The sequence below is a fragment of the Pseudopipra pipra genome, chromosome 6, assembly GCF_036250125.1.
Source record: "Pseudopipra pipra isolate bDixPip1 chromosome 6, bDixPip1.hap1, whole genome shotgun sequence".
Classification (NCBI taxonomy): domain Eukaryota; kingdom Metazoa; phylum Chordata; class Aves; order Passeriformes; family Pipridae; genus Pseudopipra; species Pseudopipra pipra.
Window position 1 is genome coordinate 40,346,717 of NC_087554.1, and position 24,764 is coordinate 40,371,480.

General features: G+C 40.5%; 2 protein-coding genes across 7 annotated transcripts in view; one reads left to right on the plus strand and one right to left on the minus strand.

Moving 5' to 3' along the window:
* The window catches only part of SLC25A21 (solute carrier family 25 member 21), a 249,339-nt gene extending 232,035 nt beyond the window's left edge, over positions 1-17,304 (minus strand). The window contains exons 1-2 of one of the 4 annotated variants that reach the window (XM_064658648.1): positions 17,013-17,128; positions 14,572-16,255 (exon numbers count right to left, since the gene is read on the minus strand). In XM_064658648.1, the coding sequence (XP_064514718.1) occupies positions 14,572-14,638 (67 nt within the window). In that variant the 5' untranslated portion in view covers positions 14,639-16,255; positions 17,013-17,128. Of the gene's footprint in view, positions 1-14,571; positions 16,774-17,012 lie in introns of those variants that run through there. The other 3 variants (XM_064658647.1, XM_064658649.1, XM_064658651.1) reach the window with 3 other exon arrangements.
* Positions 14,080-24,764, plus strand: part of MIPOL1 (mirror-image polydactyly 1) — a 188,782-nt gene continuing 178,097 nt past the window's right edge. For 2 of the 3 annotated variants that reach the window (XM_064658645.1, XM_064658644.1), the window contains exon 1: positions 14,080-14,596. The gene's annotated coding sequence lies outside the window, so the exon portion shown is untranslated. Of the gene's footprint in view, positions 14,597-16,886; positions 16,956-24,764 lie in introns of those variants that run through there. The other variant, XM_064658643.1, reaches the window with a different exon arrangement.

Here is a 24,764-nt window from a genome sequence, read left to right on the forward strand (position 1 = left end):
AGTTACTTCAGTCCAATTCCAAGTGTTCACTCTAGGTCTGCAAGACTAAGCAAATGACAAGTCCAATTAGAAGTGTTATGCATCAACTGCTCAATATTCTTGCAATACTTTTAAAGATCATTTCTGAACTTAGAAAACCTGTGCGTAGACAATATCTAACCACAACACGGTAAAACTGCTTTATCTCTAAAATTTTTAGAAGTTCATTCTACACTGCTCCTTATCTTCATACCAACAATTTACAAGTGACATTTTCAGAGGCTGTTTAAGGGCTATCTGTTCCAATTTTGTGACGATTTTTTGCTTCCTGGGAGTCTTCAGAAGATACTTGTGTTTGTATAGACTTTAGTTTTTAAATCAAATAATTTTTCCTTATTCATTTTCAAAAACTACTTTTTTATAGAGTTTGTACAGTACTTCTGTTTATTACTTAGTTGCCAGCAATATTTGAATTTCAGGGAAGTACAGTGTTACAGAAAAAGGTTATATCAAATGTTACAGTTCAATACAGGGTAGATAGTACCTTTTACAGATTTTCCTGGTCCATAAATATAGACTGAATCCCTATGCATACAAATATAAAAAAGAAGTCCCACTTATATACCATTTCAACAAGAGGTCACATTTTATTTTAGGGCTTTTGTGAATTATCAGATATCCTATTTTTATGCAAAACTGTTATTTTTCATTAATTTTTGCAAGAATATTGTCTGTTTATTTTCCAGAGTTATAAGCTATATCGCAAATCTTGATTCAGGACGAAAAGCAAAATATTTCTTACTGTAAATGGCATCACATTGGTATCACACATTCATTCATTAGGTTTTGATTAGATCCATGCTGTGCAAAATAGTTACTGTCCATGCCTAATGTACATTTGTCTACCAACATTCACCTAATACCAAAAAGCCTTACAAGAACAAGACAGAATGAATGCTCCTTTTTCAGGAACAGGATGAGATTTCCTCCTTTCACTCCCTTTGTGAAGAAGAGATATGATTTTTATACCACTGTGGACCCAACATCCACTCCTACATTAGACTTCAAAAACTGCAGTTCAAATTTTTCCCAGGAGAGGGCTACTCCAGTTATAACCTATTAGACCTCAATGAGATTACTGAAAAGTGCTTCCTGTGCTGCCTAAACTTAAAAAGGTCCTCTCCGCATAAAACACATTTCAGCTCTGCTGCCTATATAAGCCTTCCTAATCACAAATGACAGAAAATAATAAAAAATGCTGTCCCACAGAAATGTTCTCAAGATCTGGCCAAACGGTATTTTGCAGTCCAAGTGCCAAGCATCCAATTAATGTTTTAGTGCAACCTTTGCATCAGCTCACAAACAAAAGTATTTTTCCAGTGACAAGAATATATCTATTAATACAATATTTCAGTTACAATTTAAAATGGCAGAAGTCCAGCAACTCAGTAACTTGTTTATCTAACTAAACATATTAAAAGCCAGTATCCCCTATATAAACTTCAAAAGACTGAAGAGACTTATTTTTTTCATCTGTAAATCAATACCTTCTCAATAGGTCAATACTGATAATACTGACAATAATATATGGACACTTTCCAAAATGTTGTTCACTGTCACATATGAAGCCCTCATAGTCATCCACACTATGACATTAACTGCATCATGAGAGAAACTATTACTTGTTCAAAACCAGAAAGCAGTAAAAATACTAGCTACTGTTCTATCATGCAATCTTCAACTGATGCTACATTTTAAGGCCTACCATAGTCTTTAACAAGTTTGGGGGGAAAGGTAAAAATGACATGGTAAATTTGGGGTTGAAATCACTGAACTTTTAAATAAGTCTGTTTTCCTTTTAGCTTTGCAGCATGAAACAATATTTTCTTTTGTAAACATACTGTATCATAACCAAATATTCTGTGCTTTTGAGGATTGCCTGAAAGAAAATCTACTGAACTCTAACAACTTTCTTTAAAAATAAAGCAGTATCTTTACAACATAAATCTTTCAATACTTTCTCCACTGATCCAGAATCTAACATATAAGGAAAGATTTAAGGGAAAATTTATCCTAGTGTCCAAATATAACTTCATTTTAAACATGAGGTCATCTAAACATCTGTCTTCAATATAGCCCTAGGGATTTAAATCAAAAGTCTGCTAAACATGTACAACCATTTTGAAAATAAATAACAGAACAAATTTAGTCTTGATTATGATTATCATGCTTTTTAAAAGGAAACATTTATTCTAATAAGAAAAGTCTGAAGTAATTTAAACTTTATGGACATTAACTTAGAAGAGTTTCATACTCTAAATAAAACATTTATTTCCATTTAGTCTAGTCTCTAATAACATTCATTGGTTTATATTTGCAGAAAGCCCACATGCTTTCTTCTTCCCTTTTAGAAATGTCTAATCAATAACCTATATTTCTCATTACATTAAAAGTTCTCTATCAACCTGCACCTCAGGAAGTCTTCCATCATCCCCATATCACCATTGGCCAAACAGAGCTCAAATCAGTCCAGCAGTTTAATTACCTCGGTAGCCTCATCTCCTCGGACGGTAAGATTGACGGAGAGATAGACAACAGGTTAGCAAAGGCATATAGTGCCTTCGGAAAACTCCATAAAAGAGTTTGGTGAAATAAACACTTGAAGAAAAGTACCAAGATCAGTGTTTACAGAGCCATTGTGCTGTCTACTCTCTTATATGGATCTGAATCATGGGTCATCTACCACCACCATCTGTGACTCCTAGAACGTTTCCATCAACGCTGCCTTTGTACAATCCTAAACATCCGCTGGTCAGATGATGTGACCAATACATCTGTTCTAGAACAGGCAGCAGTCACAAGTATTGAGGCCATGTTGCTGAGAACACAGCTGTGTTGGGCAGGGCAAATCTCAAGGTTGAAGGACCACTGCCTCCCTAAGATCTTGATTTATGGTGAACCTGCCACTGGCTGCCGTATGAGAGGAGCCCCGAAGAGAAGATACAAGGACTCCCTGAAACAACACCTCAGCCTTGGCCACATTGATCAACACAACTGGTCTACTCTGGCCTCCAATCGGGAGGTCTGGAGACACACCATCTATAACGCTGTTGCTTCCTTTGAGAACGCACGCAGGATCACTCTCGAGGAGAAAAGACAATGCAGAAAGAATTGTGCCTTGCAGAATTTACCACCTAAGGAGTCTTTCTGCTGTGCCTTTTGCAATTGGACATGCCTGTCTCATACTGGCCTTTTTAGTCACCAGCATGCTTGTGTCAAACATCGGTAGAGACCTTTCCCTAATCTTCGTTCGCGAATCCCAGCCATGATGAAAAAGTGTAATTTTCCAGAAAGGAGAAAAGTTTGCTAAAAATCAGCAGAAAAAATTGATTTTCTTCCTTTTTGTCATCTGGGATAGCCATCATCATACTTCATAATGAGGAAGAATATGCCAGTCAAAGATATTGCATCTTGATACTTATTTTCTTCACTGCTTAGGAAAAAACACAATAAAGACTGTTTTAAGCAAGGACTGCCTCATTACCCAGTCAGCATTACAGTTTTGCTATGTAAAATTTTTACTCAGAGGTATAATAAATAAGTGGCAGCCAAGTTCTCCCTGCTTAATTCAACAGCCCCAATCCCCTTCAGAATCCTAATCCCATTTAGGAGAAGAGAATGAAGCTCTTGTTCACACAACACAGTACTCTCTTAAAAGTCCCATTGCTTCGGCTCTGTAGTCACAGACTTGGAAATAAATGAAGAGAACCATGAGGACTCTCAAAGCTCTCATGGTCTTCCAGGAGACCTTTATTCTCAGAATCTCTGCTGATTTCTTTACATAACTGCTCTTTTTGATGAGGAACTGTTCCCAGGGTGAACTAGTAAAGCAACCCAAAGACAACAGAGGCTATCAAGAATATGATCACAGAAACACCTAAAATGGGCACCGGACACAATGTTTTGAACGTGCAGCATGAACAAGGCAAACACTTGTTCACACTGTTATGCAATTCTGACAAAATTGGGGTGTATACACAAGGCTGTGCTGCCACTGGTCACCATCTATATTAAGACAATGTTTTGAAAAATAAATTCTTCTAATAGCCTATAAGCAGCCTGATGCTTTGTTTTCTACTTGTTGCCACAAGGTTACAGTAGGCACATGGGTATACACCATCACATGCAAAGCAGCACTGCAAACTTGCCTGTAGAGAAGGTACATGTAACCAACCTAAAAAAGGCCAGTGTATCATCATCAACCTCAAACACTCACAACCTCATGGCTCAGACACAAAAATTAATCTAAAAATCGTAAGCAAAATCTTTAAAGTTTGTGTGAGTTTTAGGTTCTCAAAGCATTTATAATTCATCATTTCAAGCTTTAACACTGAGGATAAGATTTAAATTCAAGTTTTAGTCAAACTTTCAAGTTTTGAAACTAAATCACATAGTTCCACAAGCTGGAAGAGACATCAAATGTCACAGAATCCATAATAAACAGTGAAATCTAGTTTATCTATCTCTCCTTATGGCAGTTAGAACATTTTTATCTTTTTTTCTTACCATCTCTTCATGTTTTATCAAGTTCAGTATGCTATTTTGGAGCCAGCTGAAAAAGGAAAGTTGAGCAATATTTATTACATGTTGAAAATATATATACTAATTTTGAAAATCAACCCTCTAACTAAATATCAAGAAACAAGTGTTGGTAATAGAAAAATAAGTAAAACTTAGCACTTTTGCAAAACCACTCAGAATTGGCTCTAAGAGGGAGTGAAAAAAATAGTGTAAAGAATCTTCTCAAGCTGAAAGTACTACTCTCCTTTGCTTTTGGGAGTGTTGCTGTTTGGGGACACCAGCCACACATCTGCACACTTCCATATAATAAAAACAGCAAAAAGCCCAGGAAACTAGGCTGAACTGGGAAATGATCCATTGACTAAAGACTGAAAGATGAGCCATAAACTATGTTTCCTGACAAAAACTGACAGATTGAAAATGATCCAGAGGGAAAACAAAAGCAGCTGTTAGCAGTGCAGTTCAGTGACTGAAAAGCAGATCTAAAGACCAATTACTCCCGTGTTTCCTTCCCTAATGTATGGGTGGGACTTCTCAACCACAGTTGGACTCTCTCAGCTATAGCCTTATTTTTGCATCAGAAAATCACCACTGTAGACGACTGAAACATTATTTACCTGTTTCAGATGTTGGTGAAAATATATCTAATTATAATGAGACTCCAGGACAACACATACTGCAGGAAAAACGGCAGGTACTTATCCTGCAACTATTCAACTTTCAACACAACCAAAGCAGTTGATCTGTGCTACAGACTTTCAGTAGAGAAACTACTATCCTAAAATTTACCATTTAACACTGTGTTCCACAAATAATAATTGGGTATCAGAGAGTGAGAGCGTCTCATTATAAAAACCAGTATTGATTTACTTTATCCATCAACAGGACTGGTGATGGTTTCCATAGACAGCAATGCCAATTCATCTCCTCCAAATAGAAAAAAATTAATTACATATTTTAAGATTTAAGGCCTTTATAATCAAGAATCAGATACTTGAAAATACTTAGAGACATCCCTGTAATGCATTCACTGCAATATTGATTTTAAAAACTTCCATATCCTAGAAGCCACATCACTATCTCAAAAGGGAGGTTTTTTCCTACTTGTCTTAAGCCCTTTTAGCTCTTTTCATTCATACCAACCCTAATCATAATACTTAGGCCAGTCTGAATAGTTTAGGTTAATACAACCATTTTTCAGAGAAAATTTCAGGGTCAATCTTGTAACAGATGAGTTCCTCCAGTCTTGGGTATACGATTTTGATTGTCTCCCACCTTGCTAGCTTGAAATAGAAAAGTAGCAAGAGTAAAGAAAGAATGTTTACAAGTATAAGAAGGACATCCAAGGTAATGTCACAGAAACTGAACTACAGTTACAGGAAAATTTGTAATATCACCACTTAATAGGCAGATATGCCAGATTCTATGCACAGAAATAACCAGAATCAGTTTTCATTTTCTCTTTTAGAACACTGCCACAGAAACATGTATATTTCTATCAAAAGGCATGCTTTGTTGCTGTACATTGGAAGTCTATTCTTACTACATAATAAGCTTTTGTGTTATGATAATTTAACTTCAATTTGAATACGAACATTGGTCACTAAGGACAACGGATGAAACAATAAGCATAGTAATGAAAAATTGTTCTTTAAGCAAATATAACCTTGGCTAACAGAAGTTGTAACGGCTTCAGAACTGTCTCTCTGCAGACAAAGCACTTTTTGCCTATAAATTTTACTACAGGCATGTTCCACTATTAATTATTTAACTTGAAAATCTGATAAGAAAATTTTATAGTTTGTTTTGAAGAAGTATATACCTTTAAGCTTTTATGCTTTGCTGTAGGTCTCATTCCTGCAAATACTTGAAGGAAGTTAACATAGGCTTACAGAAACGAGCAACACAGCAGTCTTTACTTTGGTTATAGTTGGGAATTTGAGAGCTTGATGAGATCTCACAATATCACATAAAATCTACAGTAAAATTAAAATAATCAAGACTGAAATTCCTCACAGTGGAAATCGGGAGCTATTTGCATATTCATTATACTGGGACAGGAATTTATCTCAAGTTTTTTGATTTATATATGGTATCTTAGCTTTATGACCATCTATTGATCTTTACTAGTAATATGTCACCACTTGCAATTCTTGTGGTTGATTCAACAAAAGTCAAATTCAGGGACACTGGTTTTGCAGTACACATCTGAAATTAGCATTTATTAATCATTATTTGGCTTAATTTGGTTTGTATCTTTAAGCTTTTATTTCACATTTTATCATCCAAAATTACATATGCTAATCTTCTTATCTGCAACAGTTTCAACATATATTTTTAGCCATCTGCCACCCATACGAAATAGCACATTTAGCATCTTACTCTAGTATTACACTGCCATCTTGTGGGGAGTAGAATGAATGAATTTAAATAACCATTACTTGGTTTTCTAGGTTTGGGATTGGTCATTTTAATAGAGTTTGGGTATTTTGGGGGGTGGGAGAGGAGGGGTGGGTTGGGAGCTTTTTGAGAAAAAAACTTGTTACACTAAAAACAATAGAAAATTTATAACCTTTCTTAAAACCCTCAGGTTCACCATATATACAAAATCTGAAGGGTGTCTTATTGCACACCCATAGAGGATTCTGTATGCAAGAAGTTTTGTCCCTATTAGCTAACATGCCAGAATAAATAAAGCTGAGCCACCTACTCACTTTCCTCAGTGTTGCTCTTGGAACAAAGACATAGTAGAACTGATGAAGTTGTTGCAGGATTGTCAAACTAAGAGTGAGTACCAAAGCAAGGCAACACTAGCTTAGTCTAAAATTTAACCCCCAGGTTCTACAAGCAGTTTGTTACAAGCAATTTCTAAGTACATAGACCAAAAACAAATTCTTTTCAGGGTCCCAGTTTCTACAGAAAGTCCTAAGCATACAACAGGTGTCATGACATGTTAGAAGTTATGAAAATTCTTAGTTTGTTTCTGTCACTGTTACATAAACATGTAAAAATTAATTCATATCTTAACCACCACATAAAAGCTGTCACATTTAAAAAACCCACATAGCATGAAACACATTTAAGAGTTCCAAATGCGTGTTCATAACCTGTTGCTACACTGCAATGACTTGATCAAACAACATCAGTTCATCCTGGACACAGCCAGGGAGTTTTGGTCAATGGTTCTGTATCTAGGTGGAGGCCAGTGATGAGTGGTGTCCCTCAGGGCTCTGTCTTGGGACCAGTGCTCTTCATAGTCTTCATCAATGACATAGACAGAGAAATCAAGTGCACTCTCAGCAAGTCTGCAGATGACATGCAGCTGAATGGTGCAGTTGACACAACAGAGGGATGGAACATGGACAAACTTGAGAAGTGGCACTCGTTAAGTTCAAGAAGTCCAAGTGCTGGGTCAGGGCAACTCCAGACATGATAGAGACTGGGACAAGAAGTCATCAAGAGCAGCCTTGCAGAGAGGGACTTGGGGACTCTTGTGGATGAAAAGCAGGACCTGAGCCAACAGTGTGTGCTTGCAGGCCAGAAAGCCAACCATACCCTGGTTTGCATCAAAAGAAGCATGACCAGCAGGTAGACGGAGGTGATTCTGCCCCTCTGCTCTCATGAGATTTCACCTGGAGTGCTGCAATCCAATTCTGGGGTCCTCAGCACAAGAAAGGTGTGGACCTGTTAGTGCAGGCCCAGAGGAAAGCCACGAAGAGGATAACGAGCTGGAGTACCTCTATAGGTAAAGACAGGTTGAGAGAGCTGGGGTTCTTTAGCATGGAGAAGAAAAGACTCTGGGGAGACATTATTGTGGCCTTCCAGTACCTGAAGGGGGCTTATGCAAAGGACGGAGAGAGACTTTTTATACAGACTGACAGTGATAGGACAAGGGGCAAGGACTTTAAACTGAAAAAGGGAAGTTTTAGATTAAATGTTATAAAGAAATTCTTTACTCAGAGTGCTGAAGTGCTGGAACTGGTTGCCCAGAGAGGTTGTGGATGCCCCATTCCTGGAAGTGTTCAAGACCAGGCTGGACTCAACTGAAATTTTAGAGGAATTTTGCTAGCTTCCAGCTTTGCATATTCAGCACAGTATATGAAAGCTCAGAGGATTAGCTTCCACTGAAATTAAACAAGGTTTTCTAAGGCAACACAAAAACATTTAATTAAGTTAGAAGTATATGAAGCAAACTACTCAATCTGGCTTTCAGATTCAGGAGTGTATTTTTAGTATTATCAGCTGGTAGAAAAGGGGATGCTCAGAGACTGAAAAATGTTACAGAATTAAAGTTTGAAATGCTGTAGTAGGTGGGGAAATACTCTTAAAAATTTCCACTGGGTTCACAAGGTAACTTCAGCTGTTTCATTACACGGCATTTTGCATACCCTCAACTAGCATTGGTCTGCAGCGCGGAGTTATATTCTCATGAGATGAAAAATATCACATTACATGGGTTTTAAGTGTTGAGGAGACCAAAGCTAGCAATCCAACCATACCGGCTTCAAAACTAGCACGAGTTTCTCTGAGCTTCCCTGGTGGTTGTTCCTTATTCCCAGAGACCTGTTGAAGCCAAACTGTCCTGCATACTGTATTGTCCTCTTTGAACTGTGTAATGATGAAAGTAATAGGGGTTGCAAAGACCTTGAAAAGTAATTCACATTTTCTTTTCAGCATGTTTCATAAAACACAGCATGGGTAGATGGTTGTCTGAGCAGAAACAGATAGAAATCTGTCCAAGTCTTAACTTCCTGACTGTCCCCATGTCCTCCTGATCTCTACAAGCATACTAGAGGAGGTTCAGGATATCTTATATCTCAGCTTACACACCCTTAATTTTCTTTTGGTCTTCTCTTCACCCGAAGTTCTCCTCACCATATTGCCAACCAAGCAACTCCCCTCCAAACCTCCAAGTCCAACACTAGGTAAGCACGCTATTAATTTCTCAGACCAGCAGAGAAAGTTGGCTTCATTGGCTGTAGCAAGTGCATTCCCTTTGAATATTTTAACTTGTAGAAAGTTTCCTTGAAACTAATATTATTTGACTGCTTCCAATCCTTAGTTTTTAAATATAAAGTCTTTGCTAACATCCAAAACCCCAAATCAAGGCAGTGAAAGACATTGAGCATGTACTGTGGCCTCAGAGAATATTTCAGCCTTAAGAGACTTCAAAGAAAAGAAGGTTTAAGCATTTTAAAATATTACGGTTTCAAATCAAGATAGTTACTAGTGCTCAGCTAGTTGAAACTACCTCTGAGCATTAACTGATTATTTTAGTAACACGGGAATGCAAATTGCATGGCTTAAAAGCAAGAAAACAGCACCCAAGAAAGCATAGAACACTGCTCCTAACTTTAATTCCCATAAAACCGTCAGAAAAATAATAAAAACAAATTAGTTAAACACAAGGGGGAGTGGGGATAGACAATTTTCCTGCTGTTTAAAGTGCTTCCTGTACATCCATCCCACTCCCTCTCCCATTCATAGGGACCAAATAACCTAAGGTGTTTCACAGAGTAAGCTGGTTACCATACCTTGTAATAATGTTTTCTGCCTAATGCCTCTAGCGATATGAAGACCAAACACTGTTTTTAGTACTGTATTCGCATTTGACAGTTTTACTTCGACAAGTGGCTTTCCTGCTTAGAGATCCAATTCAAAGGAGTTGCTGCTATCCAGGGTAATCAACTTTGTCTACTCCTGAAATAAGCACCTCTCAAAAGAAAAGATTTTACTTTCAAAGGAGCTTAAAAGAATTAGACTCCAAAATCCTAATAGGTTCCAATGCAGCTGGAAACCTAACTCTTAAAAAAAAACCACAAAAAAACAAACAAAAACTGAAGCCAAGAGGTCCAGCCAGGCGAAACGCTGCTGTTTCATGAAAATATGAAGAATAGGGGGAAAAAAAGAGACCAGCCTCAATTATTCTTACAAAGTAGTTATTTTATTTTAAAGTCAATTTTATTCTGACTTTTCCATATTCGTTTTGCAGTAAGAGAGCCAATGGTTCATGTTCATTTATTAAATGGAATTAGGCAAAGAAACACACTGAATTACAGTAGCACAGTATTTAAAGATCAGTTAAATATTAAAGATTTGAAAAACATGTAATCTCTGTATCTATCATTACAAATATTAAAAAAATTCTTCAAAATTTTACCTTCGAAATTTAAAATGTTTATATGTTATTTGCACATGTAGGGAAGAAAGAGAGGTGATCATACAACAAAATATAAACTAAATTTTATTTATGTTATTTGTGGGTTTAGCTCCATCTGCGGTCTTTTGTTATTAAAAAACAAGAACACACCTATACCAAGTAGCGACATCCTAAAACCTTTAGGGTAACTATATTCACCAACTTGCCTTCACTGGGCCAAGGGTGTCTGTACAATTGTTTATGACATCTGCACTTCCTCATGCAAGCTGACCCAACACTCTGTTATAAGGATGTCTTGACAAATTGACCTGGGTATCAGATGACATACTTTGCACTATTCAATTCCTCTCCATGAGGAAAGAAATATCCATCAACTTTGTATGTAACACTATTGTTTTAATTTCTGACTTTTTTTCATACAGGCAGGCAAAAAAAGGATTTTTTTTTTTGATCTTTGTGCATTAGAGAAACAATTCTTCTTGTGATTTGAACCCTGCATTGACTGAATTTCTCAAATAACCTGAAGAACTGCTACAAATCTAAGGAAATCAGAGATTCCCAAGTTGTTCTTTTCACAGTGATTCTTACAGTTTAGAGAGTTTATTTTCTGTTTAATTTTTTACTATAAATTCCACACATGCCTTAGTTTACTAATCAGCCACTAGAGAAAAGGAGTATGGGTAAAGTTCACTGTACTAGAAAGGCCTGAACTTACTAATGAAGTATCCCAATTACATTTCAATCAAAGTCCTGTTCCTCACTCAGACAAGCAAACAAAACCAAGTATTTTCAATTATGCTTTTAACCTTCATTTGGTAATCTGAAAGACAGGAACAAACAATGCCAGCAGAAAGAATATAAGCCAAGACCAAGTAACATTTTGTTCATATTTAAGATTAAGTTCACCTTCAGGAAGCAGAGCTTTCCATTTCACATGAAGTCAGATTACAAGCCACACGAAAGCAGATGCACCCTTTGCTGCAGAAAAAGTATGCATGAGATCTGTCATGCTTGAGTTTTACAGTTCAATTACAGCACAGAGAGATTAAAGTTTAACTTAGAAATGCCTATGACAGCTAACCATATGTTTAAATATTTTCCTTTAAAATACTGAATACTTTCCTTTCTCCTTCCTTCAGCATGCCAGTATCTTCCATTTTATCAGTCCTGTAGACCAGAGGTCATGCTTGATTTCTTTCTTTCCTCTTCCCCACCTTTATTAAGTCCATGAACAAGTCCTGTCATCTTCCATAAAGCATCAAAAAATCCTTTCTTCCTGTTCTGACAGCTTAGGCTTATCTCATAATTTTCCACTTGACCTAGCAGAATTACTTCTTATCAGATCCCTTTGCATCAGACATGCAGATGCTAAATTATCTCTCATTTTACTTATGCAGAGAATTATTTCTGACCCTTCAATTACACCTATTGGGCTGTGCCATTCATTCCCAACCACCTCACTACATTCCTATTGCTGTTTTGACAGATTCCAACTCAGAGCACCTTCCTTAGAAACAGCTTCATACATTCCTTGTGCTTAACTAACAATGATTTTTTTTTTATTTTTTTTTATTTTTTTTTTCAGTTTACTTCTAAATACTAGGCTGTGGTACAGACAGCAAAGCCACTCTAGGATGTCTGTGACATTCTCATAAGACCAGGAAATATGACAAAGCACCTACTGGAGTCCTGTGTTCTTCTGCAGTCAAAAGCAATATAGTGTGGTCTGTCACTGGGAAACTAAGGTCAGGCAACCAAATCCCTCACTGGGATGAAATACTAAGTACACTACCAATAACTCACACCCTCCATCCTTTTTTTTCCTGTTTCCACCTTTCCATGTTGGATCCACTCTTGCCTGAGAAATGTAACCTTAAGACTGAAGACCTCAAAGCTACAGCCTTCCTCTTCTACCTTCTCTATAAATTAACAGGAAAACACCATTAAGCTTTAAGCATCTGTCAAGCAAGTTTTCAAGTTTGAGCCGTTTCCCTCTAACACCTTAGAACTCCCACTTTGACCCATCCATCTAACAATCCTGGTACAATTCTAGAGTTGTTCAGACTTAGAGAACAGTCATTATTGGTTTATTTCAAAACAAATGAGTAGAAGTTTCTATACAGATTTAAGGCTAGTGGTGCAGCTAATGAACCTGCCTGCCTGACAGGAGACTAAGCAAAAGGATGCAAGCATCTTCAGCATTATGTCTGGACTAGATACAACATGTTTCTTGCAATATACTTTTAAAAAAGAGTTAAGTACAGGTCAGTTGTCTCCCTGAATTGAGAATTCTCTTACCTTAAGATGTGTGCCTACCAGATCAGCAAGCAGTTTTCATTCAGTCTTTTCTCTACATCACCCTCAAACACACTCTTCTTCCAATTCTAGTCTTTCTAAAGTAAACACAAAGTCTTTCTGAAGCCTTTCTAAATGCAAAGTAAAACGCTGTGTTTATCTAATGGCAATTTTCTTTCTGGTGTGTTAGACAGTCTGTTCTATAAAAAAAAGAGAGACTGTAACGAAAACAGGCTACTGTCAGAGGATAGAAAGATACTGTGTTAGATCAATCTGAATCACTAAGGCACAGGCCCACTGCCATGGGTGGATAAATCTGTCATCTTGCAAAACATGTGGTGGCAAAACACCCCAGTGTCCTTTCAGGTATGAAGGGCCTTCAGAAGGCTAGCACAGATTAAACCTTCCCTTTCCCTCCTAAAGGAAGAGTGGAGTGGTACCAAGCATAATCTAAAAAAGCTTTACGATTTCCAAGGCTGCAGAAGAGCTGCATAAACAGTCATACAATGCACTGAAAGGGCCAGAAGACTTCTTCACTTCTGCTATGACATCCCTCTCTGTCAAAGCAGAAGGTTGAAAACAAAGGGCATACAGAGTCACTGGCATGAAAAGAAAGTGCTCAGATATGTGTTGGTGGCAGGAATGCACAGAAGCGCATTCAGGGATAGCAAGAGAATTAGAGGGAATGGAAGACCAGCTCATATATAGTGTCACGGCCACACAGGACTCACCTACGGGAGAATTTTCCTTGTGGACCTTATGGAAAGCATTACCATGTAGCTTTCCTCTTTCACGTAAAACATAATATGACAAACAGCATTTAGACCTCAAGAAACACTAAAGAATACTTAAAAACACACTAGATAGTTGAAACACTAACAGAATTTACTTATATACACCAAAAGAGCAGGATATTGTGTAAAAATCCCCGACATCCTGGGCTGACTTGAATATTTTGGTTTTATTTCGATTTTGGTAAAAAACTGGAAGAAATTAGCCAGCACTGCTTTCATTATTAAACTGTAACCATGCATCGGTTTCTCTGTAACGCAGCGATGGAGAGTGCCACGGGGAAGGCGTCTGGGCAGGGGAGGCACGTTTTCTGTCCCGCATCAAGGCACGGCAGGCGGATTCCCGCTGTGCACTCCATAGAGCGCGGCTCCAGCCATGCGGGCGGGGGACACGGGCGGCTGCTGCCGTTGAAGGGGGCCCGCCTGCCTGCCTTATCACCCGAGGGGCTGCAGGGCGTGTGCAGCGCAGATACACAGCGGAGCAAGGAAGGCGCCCCTTCACCCCCCTTCACCCCCCGGCGGGCCGAGCACCGTTACAGAAGTTGCCTCCGGGACCCCCGGGCCGTGGGTCGCCTCCGGGGCTCGTCCGCGCCGCCCGGCGGGGGAGGAGCCGCCGCTGAGCCGGGCCGTTCCCCGCCGCCGCTCCGCCGCCTGAGCAGCGCGGCGAGGGGGCGGCGGCGAGCTTTGCCTCTGCATCTCAACTTGGCGGAGCGCCGGCGGGGGCCGGGCAGACCCTTCCCGCCCAGGAGGAACGTGCCCACTCACCCGCCGAGCCTCCGGCGACGACTTGGTGAGAGGCCTCCTGCAGAAAGCCCCCGCGCTGCCGAGCCATCCTTGACCGCGCCGCGGCGGCGACGAGAGGCAGCCGGCGCCTGGAGAGCGGCTGCCAAGCCGAGATCGAGTCCGCGCTGGGCGGGTGGGGAAAGAGCCGGGGGGGCGGCGGGACCGCGGTTATCTGCGGGCGGGACGGGGGGCCGCGACCGCCGGGGGGCGGGGGCGCCGGGCCGCGGGGCCCCGCGGCGGCCTTTGGCAGCCGGCGGGCAGAGGGCGGCCCCGGGCAGGGCACGGTCTGGCGATTGCAGCGGAGAAAGGGCTCTCCCGTCGCTTCCAGCCGGGAAAACGGCAGCCTCTCTCTCTTAGGGCACAGCCGGAGCTGCCGGCGCTGCGATCGCCCAGGCTGGGGCGGGGAGCGAGGCTTTGGCGGCTGTCAGGGAGCTGGCGGGAGAAGGCAGGCCAGGCGCCTCCTCGGGCTCGGGCCGTGTCCTCCCGCCTCGGGGCTGGTGCCATACAGCGCACACTTGCAGTCCTGTTCCCCACCGCTGCTGGGACCCAGCTAACACCCGCAGATTCCCTACTGCTTCACTTCTAGGAAGGGTCGCTTGTGCCGCTCGGCTCACAGGCTGTTTCTGAAGCGTGCTATTCTTTTAAAACCTTTAGTCTAAAGGTTAGATCCAGCTCCTCGATGTTCAAAGGACACGGGTATTTTGTCACATGGAGTGTAACTATTACATGTGTTACACGGACCTGTTGGCCCATCTTAGTAAATAAAACGGTGCCAGGGCATGGGCTTGAAGTGCTGGGACATAGCACCAGTGCTGAGAGACCCCAACACTGCTTGCAGCAAGGCCAAACTGTGCTTTTCTGGAAGATGCCAGAGTACAACGTGGGGGACAGCATGGGCTCATTCCCAGCGGCAGCACCATTGAAAGACAAGATAGTTCAGCCATACGGGTATTCTGATACATTAGTTTGCACAGTGCCTGTGAGTGTTTTGTGATAGTCTAGCAACAAATGTTGCCAACTGAGTAGAGGTTCCAAGCTTGAAAGGAAATGTAGCCTTTTGTAATGTAGAACAAAAGTTAGAAAAAAAACAAAGGGTTTATTGCTACTGAAAGTGATGGGAACATAGAAAATATACAGAGAAGTGTTGAGAAAGTGTTAAAAGACCAAGACCGTAATCGCAAAAAGGGATAATATGCAGGTATAACATTCAGTTATATAATTCACATGCATCAGCAAATAAACAGTAATGTGAATTTTTTTATCTTTGTAAGAGCTGAGTGGGCATCACTGTAGGAATATGGAATAACTCCCTTAAACTGATAAACCTCGAATGTGCTGACCTTTAAGTAATTAAAATCTCAACTTCAGTGTTTCATTAGCATTTGCCTTAGTTCCCTTGGTTGGACTCTTTGAGACTGCTGCTCAATAAATATAGCAGGATCATCAAGCCTCCGGTGTTCCCTATCCTCAAAAATCAGATGCTGAAGCATTGCTACTTTTTAGTTTCAGAGATTTAGATGTTCCTGTACAGTGTTCCCTTTGGTTCAAATAGCAAATCTTGTGTTAAGGTGGACTTGCAACAGTAGTTCCACAGCAAAGAGAATTTAGAGTTGATCAGAGGATGCAGAAACTGGTCACTTAGATTTGTTCTCTACAGAAAGTGTCACTGCAACAAAAAGAAGGTTTACATGAAGAAACTGAAAAATAATGGTCACAGCGCATGTAAATTACACAAATGTTTACAGAATAGTAACCTGCTCCTTAAAAAAATAAACTCTAGTTCTTGTTAGGAAACTATTAAGTTTGTCTCACAGTATTCAAACCCCAGATCTGTGCACCTCAATACAATTCAATTCCTCTGCTGACAGTCTTTTTTATATATGGCACATCCATCCATTCCTCTCTCCTCTCTCCAAAAAGGGCAACCTTCCCACTGTGCAGGTTTCATAAAGCACTTCTAGGCTTAATCCCATTTCCATATGACCTCTTCCCAAACCAGTACATGCGCGTCCCACTCCATTCTCCTCCTCGATATCCCTGGGGGGGTCTGTCTCTCCATTTGTGGTTACTGCGTTCCTTAGTAGGGAATTCCGTCCCTGGCCAGCCTGGGCAGCACTAACAGCGTTAAAAGAAACAACTGCCCGAGCGGAGAAAGGGCGGGCAGGCGACACTCCCGCCAACCAGCCCCTCGAGCTCCGCACCCCGCCCGGCCCCGCCCCATCCCCGCGGCCGCGCCGCCTCGCCCCGCCCCATCCCCGCGGCCCTGCCGCTGCGCGCTCCCGAGGGCGGCGGGCGCGCGCCCGCCCCTCCCCCCGCCTTTCGCGGCTTTGTTGTTGCGGCGGCGGCGGCGGGGCCGGAGCGCGCAGGTAACGGGCCGGGGGCGCTCCCCGGGGCTGCCCCGCGGCGCTCGGGGGGGAACTCACCCCATCCCCTGCGGCAGGGCTTGGCAGTGGCGTCGCGTCCCGCCGAGGCGGCGTCAGCAGGGGCCGCTCTGCCCTGAGCGCCTCCCCGCGGGCAAGCGGCCCTGCCCGGCCTCCGCGCCTCCCCCGCCCCCGGGGCCGCGCCAACACCGGGCCCTTGCTGCACACACTGGCTGCGTGTGCCGTGGCAGCCCCTGGGCTGGGTTAATGTTTCCTCCCCCGACTTGCCCGACTTACCGCCCGCTCCGCAGCTGGAGATGCGGGGAGCCAAGCTGTCCATGCGGGGATGCGCGATTTGGAGTCCCAAAGGCTCAGCAGGGAGGGAAGGGACGGACAGGCAGCCGCTTTCCGAGAGGGGGACAGCGCTGGGAAGGGGGCTTGGACAGTGTGAGTGAAACCTGCCCTGAACAAATTCAGGAGGTCGGTGCTGGATCTTTAGTGTCAGGTGAGAACAAAGTGTGGAGGGTACTCGGCATTGTAGCAGTACGTTTTAGAAAAGGAAAAAAAACCCGCACCGAAAAACTTGCCAAAAGAAAGTTTGTGGGTTTTTTAAAAATATTTATGACTTCAATAAAAGCTGTTTAGGAAGTCCCAATGAGTTGTATACCTCAGATCCTATTGTAATGAAGTTTCCTACTAATAAGAATTCTTGATGGTGGTGTGAAGGTCTGTTTTGCGTGAGGAAAAACGTTATGGTTTCTCAGTGTGAACAGTTTGGGAGAAAAACATTCAGTAATTGTACCCAAAGGCCTATTCTACCTGAAACAGCACACCCTTCAATGTTTGTCTGTGGAACAGCTTCGACTGGGTCTAGGTACACTTTCAGGGGGCTGGGATGATTGTAGGTGGGTTGCCGTAAGAGTTTCTTTAGCCCGAGTTTGGGAATTCAGAGCGCTGTAGTGTCTTTTTTTAGTATTCCAGCAAGTGCTAACTGCTGATAGAACAGTGGCTTGCTTTAAATTGCAAGGGTTTAGTCGTGGAAGAAGAATTGGTTAACCACAGCAATGTGCTTCAGGCTCAGCAGGTCTCAGAGCTGCAAATTCTGGAGGTTCTAGGACCTGTGGGTCTTAGTGAAATGCAGTGATGTGCTTGCCTTGTCCTTGAACATGTCCTTGAGCATCTATACTTGACTAGTTTTTCTCTGGGAATGTGCAACTTTGGTTTAACTTGAAACTTGGATTATTTGTTTATTTAAATATATTATGGTACTAACGTATCTGGTGGGGTTTAACAAGAATTAAAACTATGTCATACTGGTTAAACATGCTGTGTTATGTGGTAGTTCTATTTTTGTTTTATTTTTCTGTTTAGTGTGCAAAATGCCATCACTCATGATAAGGTCCTTCAGCTGAATGAGATGTGTGAGACAGAGGTGTATACACCAGAGAGGTACCATCAGTGTGACAGCTACGAGCTCCTTTGCTTTGTCACTGGTACAGGAATTAGCACTGATTTCAGGCTCTTGAATGTGATAGACTTATTTTGCCTGTCCAGCTAAGGAGAAGTTACTGCAGTTCTGGATGCAGTATGAAAAGTGAAGAGAGGGACTGGGAGGTAAAGTTATGTACAGGATTTGAAAACATAGCTGCTGCTACTAGTTTTTGTAGTCATTACAGATTTTCTTACAGTAATACTGCAAGTTCTTTACAGGATGCTTCGCATTACAGTTTGTTATGGGGACTATTCTGTCCAATAGTAGTGAGTAACAAATTAAATTTTAAAAATATTTTCCCCAATTTTGACATGATAGCTAATGAGACTTCTTTGCTTTTTATTTCTTTGTTTGGTTTTTTTTTGTTTGTTTTTTTTTTTTGTTTCTGGATTCACTTAATTTCTGTTTTTATTATTAGTTTGCCTGTTTTGGAGAAGGCAATGTTACTTTTCTTCACATACTGTTAATCTATCTCCCTGGTTGTTAGAAGTCATTCTAGATGATGCTAAATTAGAAGTGTATTATTATGGTGTTAAACTCTATTCTTTACTGGTAAGAAACAAAACAATTGTCAGGCTTAGTATTTCTCTTGCAGCAAGACAAACCCAAGACATTGTATTACTGGCAGAAATAGGAGTACGGTGTTAGTGCCTTGTGGCTCACATATAGCTTTTTGCAGTTTGCAGGGCTTTCAGTTTTTGAGGGTGTGTAGGTTAGTGAAAAAGTTAAGGAAGTTTTCAGAGCTTGCTGGAAAGGGTTATAGGAGGAGAGAAAATATGGGTTTGGTAGTTCTCTGTGGAAAGAATCAATAAATTATTCACTAGAATTTAAAGCAAGAAGGTACACATGAGCCGAGGGTGAAGAGGGAGGATGTCCTGCCTATAGATTACAGTTTTGTGTAAAATTAGTCATGTGAACTTGGGAGATATCCTAATGGATATTTTTGTTACCTCCTTTTTAGTCTGCCCGACATACAGTAGAGTAGATGTTACATGTTAATGGCAGCATGCTGATAGTGGAGTGTTTGTAAATTATGAATTGCTGATCTGACTTGATACTCACTTTAGTGTGAATCTCCCAGATCTATGCAGAAGCTTCTTTTCACTTTTACATCTGTTATCTTACATCGGCAATAGATGTTTTGAAGCTTATTTTTAAAACAAACAAACAACCCTTCTGGGCTGCCGTCTATTGACAAATTTAAGTATAAGTTAATGTTGCAACTGACAGATGTTCCTGAAAGTATGACTGCTGCCTTTAGCCTTTTCCTTTCAAAGGAGAATGGTTTCGAAAGAGGTAAGAGGAACAGCATTGAACCTTTATTTGCAGAACAGATACCGCTATAGAAAGAAAGAATATGAATGCTCAGTTGTTTAGATGAATGTCTGCTACTTTCAGCCCCCCTTTTTTTAAGTGATAGGATAGTTGACATGCTCCCTGCTAGCTTCAGGAGCCATGATACAGAAACCATAACAGCAGGCTTCTGTTTTCCATACTGATTCTTGATGTGGGCTTTTTTCTTTTAAGGACAGGTTAAAATGCAAACTGACAATTTCTGCAGAGTAGTGGCCTTTGGTATATTAAAGAGTACTATGTATTAGAATTTTAAAAATAGTTTAGATGTGTACTGGGTTTGTATGGCAAGGTTTTTTATCAGGGGCGCTATGGGGTTGGGGGGGCGGGCCTTCTGTGAGAAACTGCTAGAAGCTTCCCTCCTGTCTGACAGAGCCAATGCCAGCTGGCTCCAAGATGGATCCATTCCTGGCCAAGGCTGAGCCCATCAGTGATGGCTATAGCACCTCTGGGATAACAGAGTTAAGGAGGGGGAGGGTGGAATTCGCACTTGCAACTGGAGAGAGAAGTTAGAATGTGTGAGAGAAACAACTCTGCAGACACCAAGGTCAGTGAAGAAGGAGGGGCAGGAGGTGCTCCAGCCGTCGGAGCAGAGTCCCCTGCAGCCCATAGTGAAGACTATGGTGAGGCAGGATGTGCCCCCGCAGCCCATGGACATCCACAGTGGAACAGATACCCACATGTAGGACCCCACACTGGAGCACGTGGATGTGCCCAAAGGAGGCTGTGACCCTGTGGGAAGCTTGTGCTGTACCACGCTCCCGGCAGGTCCTGTGGACCTGTGGAGAGGAGCCCGCGCTGGAGCAGGTTTGCTGTCACGACTTGTGAGCTCCTGGGGGACCCACACTGGAGCAGTCTGTTCCTGAAGGACTGAATGACATGAAAGGGACTTATGCTGGAGCAGTTTGTGAAGAACGGTAGCCTGTGGGAAAGAATCGTGCTGAAGTTCATGGAGGACCCCATGCTGGAGCAGGGGAAGAGTGTGAGGATCCTCCTCCTGTGGAGGAAGAAGCAGCAGAGACAATGTGTGATGAACTGACTGTAAACCGTGTTCCCCTCCCCCTGCTCTATGGCGGGGGAGTTGGGGGAGAGGAGGTAGAGAAAACTGGGAGTAAAGTTAAGACCAGGAAGAAGCAGGAGTTGAGGGGAAGTTGTTTTAAATTTGGATTTATTTCTCATTACCCTTCTCTCATTCGATTGGCAATAAATTAATTTCCCCAAGTCAAGTCTGTCTTGCCCCTGCCAGTAGTGTGTGAGTGATCTCTCTCTGTTCTTATCTCATTCCATGAGCTGAGGAGGGAAGTGATAGAGCAGCTTTGGTGGGCACCTGAATTCTATCTGGGGTCAGCCCACCACATGAGATATTGCTCAGATTGATCTTTGGTATTCATAGTATCAATGAAATCATATTTTTCAAAATGATCACATGTGTAGGGTACACTTCTGTAAAATAAATTTCTTGAACCTTTTTCATGAAGTGTGAAACAGGCACGGCTAATCTGTCCCAGGTGCAAGTAACAGACATGAACATTTAAATTGAATGCCAGTGGTTAGCTATCATGATGCAGTATGTGTTGTTTATGGGTTTACTCTCTATTTTACTGTTTATATGAAAACAGCTTATTTTATTTTCTGTGCACCATTACACTTGGATGCACCTTGTCAAAGGCATTGTTATATTTATTTCATGCTTTTCAGAGGAATTAAAACTCAGTGATTCAGTTAATTATTTTGAAAGCTTTTTTTTTTTTTTTTGAAGTTAGAGTTGTGACACCTGTGGCCTATGGTCAACTTTATTTTGGCCACAGCTCATTTTCTTCCTTTTTTTCTTTTTTGTTTTTGTTTTGTTGACCTGTGCTTTTCTCTAGCAGGCATGTAGGAGTTTATTGGGTCAGGTGCCTAGTGGGCAGCTATTTGTATGTGTGTTGTGAGTTGGGTGTGCTACATGTGCACCAGATGACTTGGAGAAACGCTCTTGTGGGTTCTGGTGTAGGGAAGGGGATGAGGGGCTGAGTAGGATCCATGAGTGACCACAGAGTGGTTGCTCTCACTGTTGAAATGTATTCTGGAAATTCACATTGAAAAAAGCATATAGTTCTGTTGTTGACTTCATGTGTAGTTAACATTGTAATCAACATGTTGGTTTTGTTTTTAGCAGAGACTAAAATACATGGGACTGGTTCACAGTATCGGTTATGTAATAGAAAGAAGTAAAGACAGCATCAGTGGTATCATTTTGTTCAGTATCTCTTGCTAGAGTAGCAAACCAAGGAACAGATCCACCTTATCTTTAAGTGAATGGCAAAACTTCCATCAGTCACAGAAGCATGGGATTACACTTTGAGTTTGGAAGACGTAATGAGTTCAGCTCCTGGAGGACATTAATTTTGGCACCATGAAGTCCATAACAAATTGAGTTGAGATCCACATAACATGCTGGTAGAGAAATGTTATGCTTTATGTCCTTTTATGTAAATCTGTTGAAGACAGAATTTGATCTTTAAGTTATACATTCATTTAAATAGTAATATTCTGATTAGCTATGCACTAAATGTTAAGGGTGAAATAAATTAGAAAAATCTAATCTGGTTCAGTACTGTAGTATTAGGACAAAGAAGGATTAAAATGCTTGGTTATTGAATAAGTCTTTGTAGGGAGGGGGTGGCAGTTTCCATCAGGATTCATGAAATGATAACAGGGTTGTGTCTGAATCAAAACTGTTCTGAAAATGCTGTATGATGCTCCACTATGAGACAGTTTAACATGGGATCAAAAATTGCTGTACTTGAAGCAAATAGACCAGATCTTAAATGGTAGTAATTTATTTAAGTCAATTTACAAGTTGACTTGTATTTTAGCTTATAAATAGTACTGTTGACTTGTAAAGGGAGTATTTAGTGCTGAAGAATTGCTTCATGGTTGGGCATGTGTATGACTTACCCTTGGTGGGAGTAGAACTTGAAAGTGTTCTGAGTTGCCATTTTAACAAGTGAATGATACTAAGCTTAGATTAGCTTGGTGAAAAGGGAGTAGAGCTTTCCAAGACATGGCTGTTGAGGTGCATGGAAATGAAAAGTATTAAAATATTTCTTTTTTTGCAGAATGGTTACACAATTTAAAATACTATTTTGTCTTGTTTCAGTTTTTCATGAGCAAAGTTAAATATGTATAGGTCTTCATATTATGAACATTCTTTTTGAGATGTTCTTCACTTGTTTCCTTTGGGAGTAATCAGCTCTGATTTGGCTTTCTTTCATTGCACTATTTCATAATGTAAGTATTTGACTCTCTCTCCTTGTTAATTCTGATGGATCAACAGGTAAGAAAGTGGAACCATTCATAGTGCTTGCCTGTTACATCTGATGGGAAATAAAAAAACAGTTTGTGCTGTGTTTTTGTTGGGTTTTTTCTATGTATTGTAGAAAAAATTTCATTAATTTTAGGAGCATCATTGACTGCCAAAATGATAAGCCTAGTTACCAAGATCTGAGAACATTGACTGACCATAATTAAAAAATCTAAGACATTCCAGTGACCACTTCAATGCTGTTGAAAGAAGTTACACACAAATATGTATTCTTTTTTTTAAGCATCTATTTCTCTTAGTAATGGTATGATAGATAGTTATGTATTTCTTTAAAAAAGCTATTGCTGTTTGAGAGAGATTAGATGGCCAAATGTGAAGATATGTATCTGATGCAGTGTCCTGTTTGGATATTATGATTTATGCTTGTTGTAGTTGCCTAAATTATACCCATCCTATAATATCATTAGTAGTGTTGATATAATAAAATCATTAATATCAGTAAAATAGCTTAATAAAGTTATTAGTCTTACTTTTAGAAAGGCACAATTTAGTACTGTTCTTAATTTAAAATTTCTTTGATCCACGGTTAGACTTGCCTTAAGATGCTATTTCTCAATGTGTTGTTCTTGTGGTTCACATTCAAGTAAATAAAATTTAAGATTCTACAGGCATTTTTAGCGTTAGGTTAAATGTGTTAAATTGGTTGTGTAAATTTTTAGATATGAGCATGAGAGACAAAGCAGTATTTTTCATCATGCTTTTCTATAGTGTACCTTTTGTTTGTGCACGGATACAGGCAGTTTTTCCATTTGCTATTATAGCAGAGTGTTAGGATGTGGTTTTCCTTGTCCAAAGTTTGACATAAACACTTGACCAGTTTGCTCCATAGTAACTTCCTTGTAATGAGGAAATTGACACTGTGAAACGTCCTCTACAAATTTAAGTTTTGTTGAAAGTTTTGTAGCTGTTTTTGTAGAGCTATGGAAATGTGTTCTGATTTTTAATTGAATTTTCTTTATTACAAATATTACTAGATGAGTGATTCTTCTTGTATTGTAGACATTTAGTTGCTCAGCATGATCAAAATACGCCAGTCAAATGCTTAGACACCAATTTAAAACTGTTCTTGTAGATGCTAATTGACTTTTTTCCACTTTTTTTGTTGGTTTTTTTTTTTTGCCTCTGCTAGTTGTCAGAATACCAGGAGGTTGCTGACAGTGTAAACAGCTTAAAATGAAATCAAAATTAGTCTTGAAGTAATTAAATATCTTTGTTCCCATGATCTATATCTGAAGACAAACAAACAGTATTTAATATGTCTGTGTTCTTGGATCTGTTTGTAATGGTATTTATTTTCATTAGACCACAGGAATCTTGAAGTTAAACTTTTCACTTTGCACCTGACCGTATGATGAAAAAGGATGTAGTTCCACACCTATATCCTTCTCAAGTGTAGCCTGCACTGATGTCATTTTCCTTAAAGAGACATCAGCAAGCCCATAGTTCTACTCAGTTGTATTTTAAAATGAAGTTTGACTGAAATTTGAATTTAGCAAGTGAAAAGCCACCTTCAAGGTTTGAGATTTGCTTTTCCTTAAAGTTAAAATAAAAAAGGAAAAAAGACAGTATTCTGTTCTCATCCTGTGGTGCTGTGCAAGTTCGT